This window comes from Doryrhamphus excisus, linkage group LG13 (genome assembly GCF_037039965.1).
Source record: "Doryrhamphus excisus strain RoL-2023G ecotype Guam linkage group LG13, RoL_Dexc_Guam_v1.1, whole genome shotgun sequence".
NCBI classification, from domain to species: Eukaryota; Metazoa; Chordata; class Actinopteri; order Syngnathiformes; family Syngnathidae; genus Doryrhamphus; species Doryrhamphus excisus.
This window is the reverse complement of record NC_136369.1, coordinates 20,588,963-20,603,648: the sequence shown is the minus strand read 5'-3', so window position 1 is coordinate 20,603,648 and position 14,686 is coordinate 20,588,963. Positions and strand designations below refer to the sequence as shown.

The 14,686-nt window shown below is 43.9% G+C and overlaps 1 protein-coding gene across 1 annotated transcript in view; it reads left to right on the top strand.

Annotated features, from left to right (window-relative positions):
* Positions 1 to 14,686, top strand: part of LOC131139161 (insulin-like growth factor 1 receptor) — a 51,308-nt gene that overhangs the window by 9,409 nt on the left and 27,213 nt on the right. The window contains exon 2 of the mRNA XM_058088476.2: positions 4,729 to 5,286. Within this exon, the coding sequence (XP_057944459.2) occupies positions 4,729 to 5,286 (558 nt within the window). The remainder of the gene's footprint in view (positions 1 to 4,728; positions 5,287 to 14,686) is intronic.

Sequence of the window (14,686 nt, the reverse complement as noted above, 5' to 3'; positions counted from 1 at the left end):
TGTAGAAGTAATTCAACTTTGTCGTAAGTCTAGACGAGTCTCGGACCGGATGCAACGACAGTAAAACCTCGACTTACGCAAACCTCATTATACCAAAAATTCAGTATACAAAACAAGCCATGGAGAAATTTCCGTCCCATTTCAAGAAAAAACTTTAAAAATACGAGAAATCCAAAATGCTGCCCCAAAACCGCAGCCGTCCTTCGCAGAATTCATTTGGTAGCATAAGATGAAGGCATTGTTGTGTTTGTTGTGCCCTCCCATTGGCTGACTCGGTTATCTACCGGAATCCTCAGTGATGCCACTGATCGGAATGTTGCTCTGGAAGAGCGTACCGAGTTTTTGTGTTGTGAATTTTGAGTATTTTCTCATTGTTTTTAACATTTGTGTCCATGTAAATGATTATGTTGTCATGAAAGAACATATTTATCTGTTAAGTTAAGATGTGGAATTGGATGAATCATTGTGGTTTTTTCAAAGCCGAAAATGGATGCACTGCTTGGCAGAAACCAAGAGAGGCGCTGATTTCGTCCCAACGACTTTATGGTCTTTAGCAAGACATAGCGTGACTTACTGTGCGACTCCCTTAGTCTTCCAGCTAGCGGCCAAGAATGCACACTACAACACTTTCAGCTTTGCTGATCGAATGCACACAATTGTTCAATAACAATTGGAGAGCTGCGTGAACTCCAGAGCGGGACGGACAACCTGCAAGCCGGCCGCTGTGACTTTCTTCATGACTCACCGGCTGGTGTTTTTCGCAGCCGCTACGGCCTCCGCGTTTCTGTGGGTGCCGCCAGCGCGTTGTTCATGGTGTGGCATAGGGGCGGGTGTAGAAGTCACAAACGCTGCGTCTATCATCACACCACAGCAAACGGATGAGGGCGGCGCTGGTGATTCAAAGCCTCAGAGCGAGCGCATGTCCGTACTGTACAGGATCACCAGAGGATGAAAGAAACACTGTTTGATGTCTGCGTCACCTGTTTGATTTCAAAGTCCAGACTTGTCTTCTCTGCTCCAAGATTAAGAATTGCATTCCTCTTTTGTGGCTGGTTTTGCTTCTCTCTAGCTAAGCCTATCAGGGATGGTGGCACGATGCTGGATTGACTCGGATCCAAGACAACGCCGTACAAGGGATGACGACCAATCTTTTAAACGATACTGTTATTAGAGGACTTCATTGAGGACCATTACTTTAAAATTAGCATCATTTTATTTCTTCATATTTTAATCATATTTGGGCTGCACGGCGGACGAGTGGTTAGCGTGCAGACCTCACAGCTAGGAGACCCGAGTTCAATTCCACCCTTTGCATGTTCTCCCTGTACGTGCGTGGGTTTTAAATGGGGTTTTGAATGGGAATGTGGGTTTTCTCCGGGTACTCCGGTTTCCTCCCACATTCCAAAAACATGCTAGGTTAATTGGCCACTCCAAATTGTCCATAGGTATGAATGTGAGTGTGAATGGTTGTTTGTCTATATGTGCCCTGTGATTGGCTGGCCACCAGTCCAGGGTGTACCTCGCCTCTTGCCCCAAGACTGGGATAGGCTCCAGCATCTCCCGCGACCCTTGTGAGGGTAAGCAGTAGAAAATGAATGAATGAATGATTTGGTTGAGCTGGTTTCATAATTATACCTCTTGAGTGTTAAGTTGGTGTGTGATGAAGAACACTAACACATTCCAAAAACATGCTAGGTGAATTGACTCCAAATTGTCCATAGGTATAAATGTGAGTGTGAATGGTTGTTTGTCTATACGTGCCCTGTGATTGGCTGGCCACCAGTCCAGGGTGTACCGCGCCTCTGGCCCGAAGACAGCTGGGATAGGCTCCAGCACCCCCGCGACCCTCGTGAGGATAAGCAGTAGAAAATGAATGAATGAATGAATCATATTTCATAGCTGCTCGCCACTTGTTTGATGGCATCAAAGTCAGGACAAACACAGGGAGGCGTTTTTTCCAATATTATGGCCGCCATTTATGGAAGAGTCTGTCAGAGGCTGCAGAGAATCTGTAGGTCTTCATCTTTGATCCGGTTTATATTGATCCACCCATCCATCCGTTTTCTATGCCGCTTATTCTCACTATTGTCACTGTCGTTCCACTGTCGTCCTGCTCAATACAACACTGGCTTTGAAGCAGGAGTTTAGAACATAGTTCAGAACAAGATAAACTCTCCCATGTCAATAAAGCGAGTGCAAACGCTCATCTTTGCTTCATATCCGGCAAATTCATGTATTAGCATGATGTCATGAGCAAAACACAACTAACCCTTTGAAGAATAAGGACATTGTGAAATGCTTTGGTGAATCATTTTTTTGTACAGCGGCTTATTTGATCTCCTACGCAGTATTTGGCTTCACGCACGCATGGCGTTTCTTTAATGTGGTCACTCCTTGTTGACAGCTTAACAAGTCGGGCACAGTAAATCAACAGGCAGCGTGACTGGAGGTGGACATAATGGGAACAATGACCCCCCCCCCAGGCATGGTTTTAAAAAAAAAAAATCCAAATAAATAAATGGCGCTGCAATTGAGCTTGACCCCAAGCTCGTGTTTGTTTTGTCGCACCGTGCAAACATATTCTGTCAACACTTGCGCAGGAGTGTGCTGTCAATATTTGGAGGATGTATTGGATAAACCTGATGTTTATAAATAGTCCTTCATTGTTTTTGCTTGAAATAAATTCATTCATTTTGTAGCGCTGATACTGTATTGTGGTACAATGTCGGGAAATTGTAATCCAATGTCCTTGCTAGATTCCATTGATTTGGTCTATTTTCACGTGTTTTCACGTAACCTGCGTCACTGTTTGCTAGAGGTGTCACAAGAGTCCCGTTGGCACCAGGCCGGGGGCCATGGTAAATAAATGAATCACACAATAAATTCAAATGCGGTAGTTAATATTATTTATTGCCACGTGCATCTGTTTTCTGCCATAGAACAACGGCATGGATGGAGTGAGCCCTTTTGCTAATCATGCGGTTTTGTCTCATGGGTGGAGGCAGGTCCGCTAGCATACACACAGCGTGCAGGAGAGTGTAACGTAGCAGAAATGTACATGCATAGATTGCAGTATATTATACACATATATATATATAATTTATAATTTACCTGCATGTGCACGCAACCAAAACGCTCATAAACATGTGCACAGTTTGCACATGTCCCAAAGTTTTATTGTCTTTGTAGCCAAGACATACAATGGAATTTGCCGCAGCAGCCCCGTTGAGCCTAGGTCTTTTTTTATTGGTGGGGCATGACCATGAGTCAGATCTCGACGTACGTGTGCGGGGTGCACGTATTGCGCTCGACACACGCAGGAGTCTGCAAATGCGATGTTGGAATTTTTTTATTTTGCCCAACCCTGATACCGACAAAACCAGAAAGTACTCATGTTGGCCGAAAACGTAACTGCACATCACGCCTGCACCCTCCGTGCGCTTGTGGTGTTTTTGCATGTAGACCAGCAATGAATGGAAATATATGAATGGAAAGGATCATTTGGAAGCGGTAGGATCAATATAATCATATGCACAAATGGAGGCAAACCAAGTCAACAAACTGGTGTTGATTGTCCCCACGTCTCTAGCTGGTTTTCTATTTTGGTTATGTTGACAACCTCTTGTGTTGATGCCAGTCGGAGAGGCACCAACCTAAATGACGTAATTATTTCCTCGTGTCCGCTAGGATCACCACTTTGTGACCGCTGTGTGAAACGCTGTGTGTATCGTAGCCAAATCATAAAAAAGACTTTAATGTCATCACTTCTTGACACTTACACGTGATAAATGTCAGATTTTGTGAATGAATTCAGAATGAAGACTGTAAAGTAATCCAAGAAGTCAAAAGCTGCGGCATATAACTGTTGCTAGTTTGTTTCATAAAAGAGCAAGATGTAGAGCTGCTCTATAGGGAAACATATCCTTAAGTGACTTGTGTTGTGCTCTGGCACTTTAGAAAAAAAAAAGAACTGGACTGCCTGGAGGTGGGGGCGCCACCGTAACATAATGGTAGGGGAAACGCAGCATTGGGTTACCTTGAACGCTGCATTACTCCACTTGTCGCTATTGGCAGTTGTTTTCCTTATGTACTGGTGTGTTCAGGTCCCCTTTCCACCCCTGTGCTTTTGATTTACCTCATCCACTGTGGGTGTGCTTTTTGCGGAGACTTATGTGTTTACGGATATTACATTCATATCTAATTTTTTTCCACATTCAGTATGTCCAGTAAGTCTGCAGCCTCTGATTTATTTCATATCATGATATCCAATTTGTATCTACATTTAAGTAAGGCTGGAGTGTTACTCTATCTGAGGATAGTTAATTTATTCTAAATTATTTCAATTATTTGTACAAATTACTGTTTACGCTGTACATGTTCATATTTGATGCCATCTATTTATTCTCCACTTTATTGTTATTTATTATTTATTATTTATTATTTATTATTTATTATTTACTATTTATTATTTATTATTTATTATTTATTATTTATTATTTATTATTTATTATTTATTATTTATTATTTATTATTTATTATTTATTATTTATTATTTATTATTTATTATTCATTATTTATTATTTATTATTTATTATTTATTATTTATTATTATAATTTCGTTGGCAATTTCACAGCTGTGTTATTGTGCAATGACAATAATGAAAGTCTATCTATCTATCTAATGTTGCTGTGACCCAAAAAACGTTTTTTTTCCCTCCCCACCTGCAGTTTGCGGTCCCGGCATCGACATCGGAAACGACATCAGCGAATTCCGGAGTTTGGAGAACTGTACAGTGGTGGAGGGCTACTTGCAGATTCTCCTCATCGGCGACAAGAACAACAACCAGGAAGTCTTCCGCTCGCTCAGCTTCCCCAAGCTCACCATGATCACCGACTACCTGCTCCTCTTCCGAGTGTCCGGCCTGGACAGCCTGAGCACGCTGTTCCCCAACCTCACGGTGATCCGCGGCCGCAACCTCTTCTACAACTACGCCCTGGTCATCTTCGAGATGACCAGCCTGAAGGACATCGGCCTGTACAACCTGCGGAACATCACCCGGGGCGCCATCCGTATCGAGAAGAACCCCGAGCTGTGCTACCTGGACTCCATTGACTGGTCGCTCATCATGGACGCCGAGTTCAACAACTTCATCGCCGGAAACAAGCAGTCCAAGGAGTGCAGCGACGTGTGTCCGGGCATCATGCAGAACAACCCACAGTGCAGGAAGACCATGTTCAACAACAACTACAACTACCGCTGCTGGAACTCCAACCACTGCCAGAAAGGTAAGGCCTTTGTCTTAGAACTTGAGGCTAACGTCCGCACACCACGTCCCGATCGTGGTCCTCATTTGCTCCAAAAGTGGCCTAACTCCCTGCTTTATAGGCGCCGTGCTGCTGTTGTTTTGTTGCGCTGTAGTTCTCACCTGCACGGAACGCGGCAAGGAACGCAGTAAATGGACCTTCATGTGAACACGCCCTTTCATTTACTTTTTATGGACGCCGCTTTTTAGTTTTTAGATGACTCCTTTTTGCTTTTGTTGCTATATCGGTGGATGTGTTCTGTCGACTGACTCTGTGTGTGTGTGTGTGTGTGTGTGTGTGTGTTTGTGTGTGGGTCTGGCTCAAGCGTTTCCCCGGCGACCGGTGCCTCGCTGCGGACTCAGCATGTTGATGTTTTGGGTCTTGTGACAACATGGAACCGTCGCAGGAAAAGGCTGGGGTTTTGCTTAGGGTCCAGACACGTCCGAAGCAAGCCTGTGGGTTGGCGTTAAGACTGACGGGGGGGGGGCTGCTGTTGGATGTGTGAGGTGTTGGATGGTTGATCTGCTACGGCAGGAAGCCTCATGAGAACCTGATTTTCAACTTTTTCACTCAACAATCCAAGGCTGATGAGATGGTTTTGATATTTTGGATTTTTGTGAACCTACCATAGATATGCTAATAAGTTATATGTACACACACAACAAAAATGCAACATCATTTTTATGAGTTCAAAGATGTGCAGTGTCGCCATTATAGGTACTAGCTGCTCTATCGGAGTCCACAAGTCAATACAACGGGCAGAAAATGAGCATGATCGGTCCCATTTAAAGTATGCTGCAGTTTAGAGCGTGTGTGCAGTCGCCTGGATTTGACAAGATTACAAAAAATGTCTCTAATCAGAGATAATTCAGTCAATTGTTGAAACCTACCTGACAGTGTCGGCAGGATGTGAAATGTCCTCGTAGACGGCACATTTCTATGCTCCTTTCTGGACTGTACTTGATTAACGTGCCGCTCACATGGACGTGCGGGTTAATAGTCCAGATGCATTATATGGCTCTAAATTGGGCCACTTTGCATAATGACTGCTTTTATTGTTCGTACTCCAAGTGCATTTTCCTGGCAGCGTACTTGACCACCTCGATCCTCACACTTGCTGGAGGGCTTAGTCCGAATGTCATTTCCACAAGCTGTCTTTAATCAAAGTGTACATCATGCCAGGGCTCTACATTAAAACCAAAACGACTTGCCCATGGGGAATCCTTAAGGTGAGAACTACTTGCCCCAACTTGCCCCATGTAAAATGAAAAGACTGCCATAATGATATCATCTCATTTTTGTGGCATCACATGAGAATCTGAAATAAAGATGAAATGATGATCATTTCTTGTGGTTGTTTTCCTCCATAGATCATGACGTTGCATGGAAATCTGGATGGGCAAGTCATTTTTGGTTTTAATGTAGAGCCCCGTGTGTCACTATCTAGTGTGACCACCGTTGTAATCTATCACGGCCTTAATCCTCTTGGGAATAAAGAAGACTGCACAGGCCGTTACTGGGATCCTTTTCCTCTTCCATGCTGACATCACTGGGGGAGCTGGTGGATGTTAAGACACCTTGTCATACATTCCATCACCTACACGGCTTCCTCAGTCATTTCGAAGGTGTTTTTGGCCTCCTTCTCGTGTTGGAAAAGTGCCCTGCGGCCCAGTTTATCCTTCAGAAGGTCAGAAGTACATGCTGGATTTCATTTTTCCCATCAGTGAACCGCAGCTCCTCCAGTGCCGGCAGCACTCGTATAGCCCTGGACCGTGTCGCGACCACCACTATGGTATGCCCGACTGTTGGCAAGACGCGTGTTAACTTGCTGCTCACTTGTGTTGCTAGCTCCTCCCACTATGACCTGGACCACTTTGATATTTCTATTCCATTCTCGTAATATCAGGACTTTTTGTCACTTTATTCTTGTCAAATGTTTATTTCTGCTGTTGTTTTTTGGACTTTTCTATATTTAGACGTCATTCTCATAACATAACTTCACAACCGCACAGCCCTAGTGGACACTTTGCGCCGTTACACCGCTCCACACCTGTTGCCTTGCGTTCAAACCTGCAGCCGTTCAAGCCGACGGCGCGTTACGTCCGGCAGGCAGCTGTAGTCTCCAGGCCGCCAATGCCCGCCATTTATCAAAACCCGACTCGAGTGAGCTCAGACGAGCCACTTTGAGGCATGACTGTGTTTTTGTGAGTCAGTCGCTGTGAAGTCAGCCAAACGTAGAGGAAGTGGAGCGGGACCCCGTGAAGACGCTGTCTGCCAGGCTCCAGAGGGAGTCTGTTAGCCCGGCAAATGGGCCATTGGGTGCAGCTTTAAAGAAGAAGAAGATGGGGGGGGGGAACACACTTGATTTGATCACAAGCAGCACGAGCGCCGCCGCTCCCGCCAGCCGAGGCGCCATTGTTGTGCCATTTATTAGGCGCCTAATAGGAGGCGGGTGAAGTCAGGAGAGAGTCATTGAGTTGTCCGCCGGCTGCCAAAGATCAGAGGCTACCTGCATGAGTGCCGTGTCTAATTGGACGCCATGAAAGCCTCGTTTGTCCGGACATGTCATTGTCTTTTTTTTTTTTATGGCGGCCATACTTCAAACGCAGCCAGCTCCTTGTGGAGAGGCGCAATGGAGGGCTGTGTGACGGTGATAGCGAGTTGGCCCGTATCGAGCTTGGGTAATCTTATCTGAGATCTATTGTTTGAATGCGCCGCAGTCAGTTTCCAGACCAGGTCGTCCATTCATCAGCGCAATAAAAAGCCTGGACGGAAAAGAACAAGTGGCGTTTTCATTGAGTTCCAACATAAAGGACGTACTCATTCATAAAGCCGAGACAGAAGGAGCTTCAAAGTCTGTTTGCTCTTCTGGGAAAGTCACTTTTTGTAATATTTGCGTCAGGGCGGCATTCTTCTGTGTTTACGTCCCCTATTTGTCTTTTGCTGTTTTTCTCACGTTATCAACTCGCAGGTTCTCCTCTCATGACGGGGTCGTGTCCGCGCATGCGGGGGTAAACACGGCATCTTCAACCTCACACGCTGGAAAAAAAAAAATCTTGGGAGGTGTTTTTCCGGTGCTTTGTATCTCAGGAGGAGATGAAAGCACATCATTAAAGTACAAAGGAAGTCTTCTGGGATTTACTGGAAGGAATTTTTTGTATTTTTAACCTCTGCCCACAGGGAATACACATAAAACCAGAAGGATGGGGTTGTTGCTCAGCCTGCCATTAGCTTAATTTACCGTCTTTTGCATGTCAGGGTTGCTTGTTTAATTTGCTAGTGTTTTTCTTTACTACTGTCCTTATTTGTAGCCTGCACAACTGGATGAAATGATGCTTGACATCATTGGTTTTTATTGACGTCGAAGCTTTTGCTGTAGTTGTCTGAATGTAGCCTTGGTGCGACAACACACTGTTTCATATGTCTGTAGCTTTCATGCTAAAGAGCCCTGTTTCTCCACGCCAGTCTCCGACAAGAGCGTGCACTTACCCACTCCTTCCACGTAGAAGAGGCCATATATCGGTAAAGCGGTAAGGGTCGAGACAAGCATTAACGCCACTAGCATAGCTACGTGAGCTAAAGCGCTAACATTACACTGGTGCTTTAACAGCAACCTAATGCTAGGTTAGCCTGTTTGCGGAATAAAAAAAAAAGGTTTGTAGCAGACTGACGGGCTTTATTTTATGACGTGTAGTGGAGCCTGCTTTTTAATCCCAATAATGTCCTCCATGAAGGGGTAGGCATGTACACGAATTGAGGGGGGGCTGATATCGTGAGAGTGGAGCAAACAAGTGAGGGGGATGATATAGTATCTTTCTTAGGCTTGACCCATTCATGTCATCAAAGAGTCACTTTTGCACATTAGGGGACCTTTTAAGTGGCCTCAAAAGAGCCGTGCTTTTTAGAAGTGGCTTGCTTGGGTGGAGCTAAACACCGCCGACTGTCGATTGGCCAACAGAGAAGAGTCTTCTTTTAAAACAACCCCAAACAAAAACAAATGCCTTTTAAAGAAATACGGTGTGCAGCAACGTCGGAAACATTGCCGGCAGTAAGTCGGACCTTTTTCCAGGCAGGTTTGGACTCCGCCAGGGCTGCCCTTTGTCACCGATTCCGTTCATGATTTTTATGTACAGAATGTCTCGGAGCACTGGGTACTAATGGGATCCGGTTTGGTGGATGCGAATATCTGAATGTGAAGCGTCTGGGATGAGAATCTGCACCTTCCCAGTCTGAGTCCGTGGTTCTCGCCTGGAAACGGAATTCTCCGATCCTGCCCCAAGTAGAGGAGTTGAAGTATATTGGTGTCTTGTTCACGAGTGAGTGAAGGATGGAACGCGAGATGGACAGGCGGATTGGTGGTGCGTCTGCATCGGTGTTGACAAAAGCCAAAGCTCTAAATTTATCGGTCGAGTTTCTTTCTTCTAAGTTTCTCAATGAGATTTTCCCAAATGGGTTTCCTTTCTCGGGTGGCTTATTTCTTGACCAGAATTCCACAAATTTGCCAGGACATGAGTGCTAAATGGTAAATATGCAGGGTTCCACTGTATTTATGTTTCTGACTTTGCTGCTGCCATCCCACCTACACCCGTGTAATGGAAATGTAAGCCTGATCAGGGCCGGCCTGATTACTGTACTGAACTGTGCCCCTCGGTGGAAACGTGGTTTTAGAGACCAAAAGGGTTTGCGGTATGCTAGTAATGAACTTCTTTTCCTATACATGAAGAACATAACATACTGAAGAACCACACAGGACCTGGATTCACCCGTTGTATCACGCTCTGGCTCCATGCGACATGTCACCACCCATCAATGTTTACATTACAGCGGAAAGAGGACATAAAAACAGATTTCCAGTATATTTTCCCCCCACAACTTCAAAATCTCGATCCCAAGCCATGGCGGACCACGGAGGCGTTTATTCGGTGTAAGGTCACGTGGAGACTGTCTGACTTGTACTGTCCAGTGCTTACGGCTTAAGGAAGCCCAGCGAGTACCAGTTCCTGCTGATGTCTGTCTAATCTCTGCTATGATTAGCTCTGTGCCACCATGTTCAGTACACACACACACACACACACACACACACACACACACACACACTTGCTGATGCTTGATACACCTTGTAAGGAGACAAGAGTATAGACCACAGATGCTGTTTGCAATAACGGCTGACCTCACCACTAATTTATGTTTTTGTTAATGAGGGCAATATACAGTAAATACAGCACATATGACACCATGTAATTCATATATTTTTGTCTGTCCAAGTATAAAATCATTTCTGTTTTTATTTCTGCATTTTCTGCTGCTAAATACATTTTTTTCTTTGTCAGCAAACATAAAAAAAAGCCTTTGGTATTGTCCCAGTATTTTAAGTCCACATCCCCGCGACCTGTTCACAGAGGCTGATTGGGCTGGTAATTACAGGGTCGGCTGTGTAAAGCAGGGACATTCATGGCTACTTTAATTGAACAGTCACACCCATCTGTGGAATGCCTGAAAGAGAACATTACTGGTTTGGTTGTGGTGACGGGCCCACTGTAATTATGTGGCCTTTGATTGGGATCTACGAACACCGTCTGATTGTGATGAGCTCTGACTGGGTCGAGTGTCTTGTCTGAGGTATGGTTAGTTTGTTTTCCTACCAGGGTCCGTTTCCTTCTCTGTTCGCTCCACTGTGGTCACACACAACGTAAAATGAAAATGCTGAAAATGTCGAGCCGGGCCTAAATATGTTTTGCCTGTGGTCTCTACTTAGACACAAGTTTTAAGTTATTTTTGTGTAATGCTGCCTGATATAAAATAATTAAAGGTCCCACATTCTACCGGTTTTCACCAATTTTAGATACGTCTCAGAGGTCCCAAATGCTGGAATTTAGACTTTCTTTTACTACGTGAGCCCAATCGGGAACACGCCTTTTTGTGTGTCTGTAGCTTTAATGCTAATGAGCTAAGTTTGTCCACGCCTGTGTGACACCACGAAGCACAATTGTGCACTGCAGCTAACGAGCGACGCCGAGGACACCGAGCGGAGGTAGGATTGCAAGGTTTACAGTGTCCCTGTGTGTAAATATCCCATGTTACAACATGGACACTTGCGGCTTATAGACAAGTAAGTTTATTTATATAGCCCTTAATCACAAAAGAGCCTCAGTATACACGTACGTGTGTACTAGGCTTGGCCAATATAATTGATATAGATCCAATATAGATCTCGTTAACTTGCTGTGGATGTGTTTGTTGCACCGTGAGCAAGTATGTTGTTCAAATTTTTTTTAACCCGGTGTGGCCCGTGAGTCGCAAAATCTTCCCACCCCCGGGCCTTTTTTTCATCATGGAAAAGCCGTAACTTTAAAAATGACCGTTTAGGCGTCTCTTATGTCAAAAGCGGAGCAAACAAGTGACGGGGAGAGAGAGATTTTTCTCGCGTTTGGTGCTCAAATAGGCTCTCATTACAGGACACACATTACTGTTCTCAGGTTGTTTCAAGAATCGATACGTCGATTCCATGTCGATATCATCACACAAAATATACATCGATACCTGCTTTTTAGGTATTGTCAGTATCAACTGTACAACTTTCCATATTCCATATAATTTTGACTGTTATTAGTTCTAAGCACAGTATTGTTTGTTTTATGTACTGGGAGGCTATAAGCCACTGCTAATGTATTTACTCTTAGCAGCTACTACTGCAATTTAAACTCTGTACAAAAAGGTATTGGAAGCACAGTTATCCTAAGTGCTAGACATTTTGAAACAGCGTTCAGTAAAGTCGTGGGTTCTGTTCTTTTTTATTTTTGAGAATCTCGTCAATTCCTAGGTATTTATGTACTGCTGATATTCTGGTATTGTGACAACCCTATGCTGTACTGAACGCCATTCAAAAGTGAAGTTTTTGTAAAAGGGGACCTTTTATAAACACCGTTTTTTTTCACATGTTTTTGGATGCTTGACTTCCCTCCAAGTTTGTCATGTAGCATTGAGACTCCTTTATCGTAGCGAGCGAGGTTGACTGGATCCACTCCAAGCAGGCCTTGGAGTCTAGTTGTGATAAGTCACACATGAGCGTGATTTTTAAGGCTGCCAGAGAAGCCCGCCACAGTCAACCAGCCGTCCCGCTGCTGTGAGGAGAATGGGAATCTTATGCTCCGGCTCCTCCGTACCTTTCCATTAAATTCCAAGCATATTTCAGTCGCCTTTAGCATGTAAACACACACAAAGTATGTGCTCCAGTGGGTTAGAAATCCGTATAATACGGGTTCATGGTGAGAAACGCCATTATTAGTGGCTTGGAACTTTGTAGTTTCTGTGCGGCCTTGAACACTTGCCGGACGCTTGTATGCGAATGTATTGCAATTCTTGTCATTTTGACTATGCAAACAACAGATTGGGCGGGTCAGTAGACCAGCGTTCAGTTGCACACAGCCTGCTTTGTTGTTTGGGCATCTTTTGTTTGCTGCATCCTGATTCCGTGATAAAGATCCAGCAACACCCGAAGCCGACCAAGATCCCGGTATCTCTCCGCATCTTAAAACACAAAAGACTCACAGGTACCCGGAAAAGGATCGTGTGGTCGCTCCTCAAAACACCTACCACGCCCTTTTTATTGTCCGGCCTCCCTATCAGCTCCAGGGAACAACACTTTTTTTTTTATTTGTCATGTCCCTTTTTTCCAGGGTAGTCAGTTGGGGGATGCCAGGAATGTCTTTTGTCTCCTGTTATCCAGTCGTGTCAGCTGATCTGACAAATGTGTTTTCCCAAACAAGTTCCACAAGGTGAACTGCTGGCTCTGTTTAGACCAGCCTAAATTCAATAGTTTTGCTTTGTTGCCTCCGATGCTTTGGCTACAAGGAATTAGGAGGGAAGATTTTGCCAACAAGCAGTGTCGCGACGCCAACGGGGCCGCCTTCCGTCACTCTTTCATGGGGTGATTTCAAGGAGCTAATACTGGATTGGCACGGGCAGATCTCATCCACTATCGGGTTCCGATACCGGTGTAATTCACGTTTCAGAAAGCGTGCCGACTGGTGGAGATTACTGACAATGGGCCACGTCTGTGTTTTCCTGTTGTCAGCAAACGTAGCACAGAGAGCACAGTAATCTTCGTGTTTCGCGGTTTCACTTGATCACGTTCTTTCAAAAATACGTGAATGAATAAAGCGTACTCTTTTATGGTTAAATGTGGCCTATTACGTATGTCAACAAATAGGATTTTATTTTTTTTGTCTAAATGAAGCATTTTCAAACATAAAAACGACAAAAAGAACTAAAATACAAATACTAGGTATTCAAAAGACCCATTCAAAGACATCAGGGCTCGACAATAACGATGTATCGATGGCCCGGGGCAAGTTAATAATAATAATAATAATAATAATAATAATAATAATACATTTGATTTGTATAGTGCTTTTCAAAATACTCAGACACTTTATAGAAGAATGGAGTTGAATAAAGCAAGTAAACAGAGTAGAAGACACACCAAAATACAACATTAATTTGTTAATAAACAGTTAAAACATGAGTAAAAGCGGGGCGGGGCACAGCAGTCAGATGTTAAAAGCAAGTTAAGAGCAAGTTAAAACAAAATTGGGGCAAATAAATCCAATCAGTGATATTCCCATCGGGCAAGTGTACTTTGGCATGCCATACTGCCAAGAGTTTTTTTTAAAAGTGGTTCTTGTTGGGTGTTGGTAAAAAAACGGACTGCGTAATTCCGCTGGTAATTTGCAAACCAATCCTTGCAGATCTTGAAACGGACCAATCAGAATCCTTTATTTAGACCGCGGTCCGTAGTCCACAGTCCGCGTTTTGCTTCTCACCTTTGCTTCACAAATGATTGTTTGAGCATTGAGCATTTTTTTCTGGATGAAAAACACTTTACTAGTACACAAATGTGTCTATTCAAAAATGTTTGATTGTGGTGCACAACTTGTAAAAGGCAAAGTGCCTAGAAGTCTCTTGACAATCCAGATTTCCATGCAACGTCATGATCTATGGAGGAAAACAACCACAAGAAATGATCATCATTTCATCTTTATTTCACATTCTCATGTGATGCCACAAAAATGAGATGATATCATTATGGCAGTCTTTTCATTTTACATGGGGCAAGTTGGGGCAAGTAGTTCTCACCTTAAGGATTCCCCATGGGCAAGTCGTTTTTGGTTTTAATGTAGAGCCCTGCTAAATGTGGCCTATTATGTCAACAAATAGGATGTTTTTTTTGCCTAAATGAAGCATTTTCAAACATAAAAATGACTAAATGAACTAAAATACAAATACTAGGTATTCAGAAGACCCATTCAAAGACATTGTGCTGATATGTAATATTCTACATTGGTCACTGGTAATGTTACTGTAGTGTTCGCTTTGAATGATC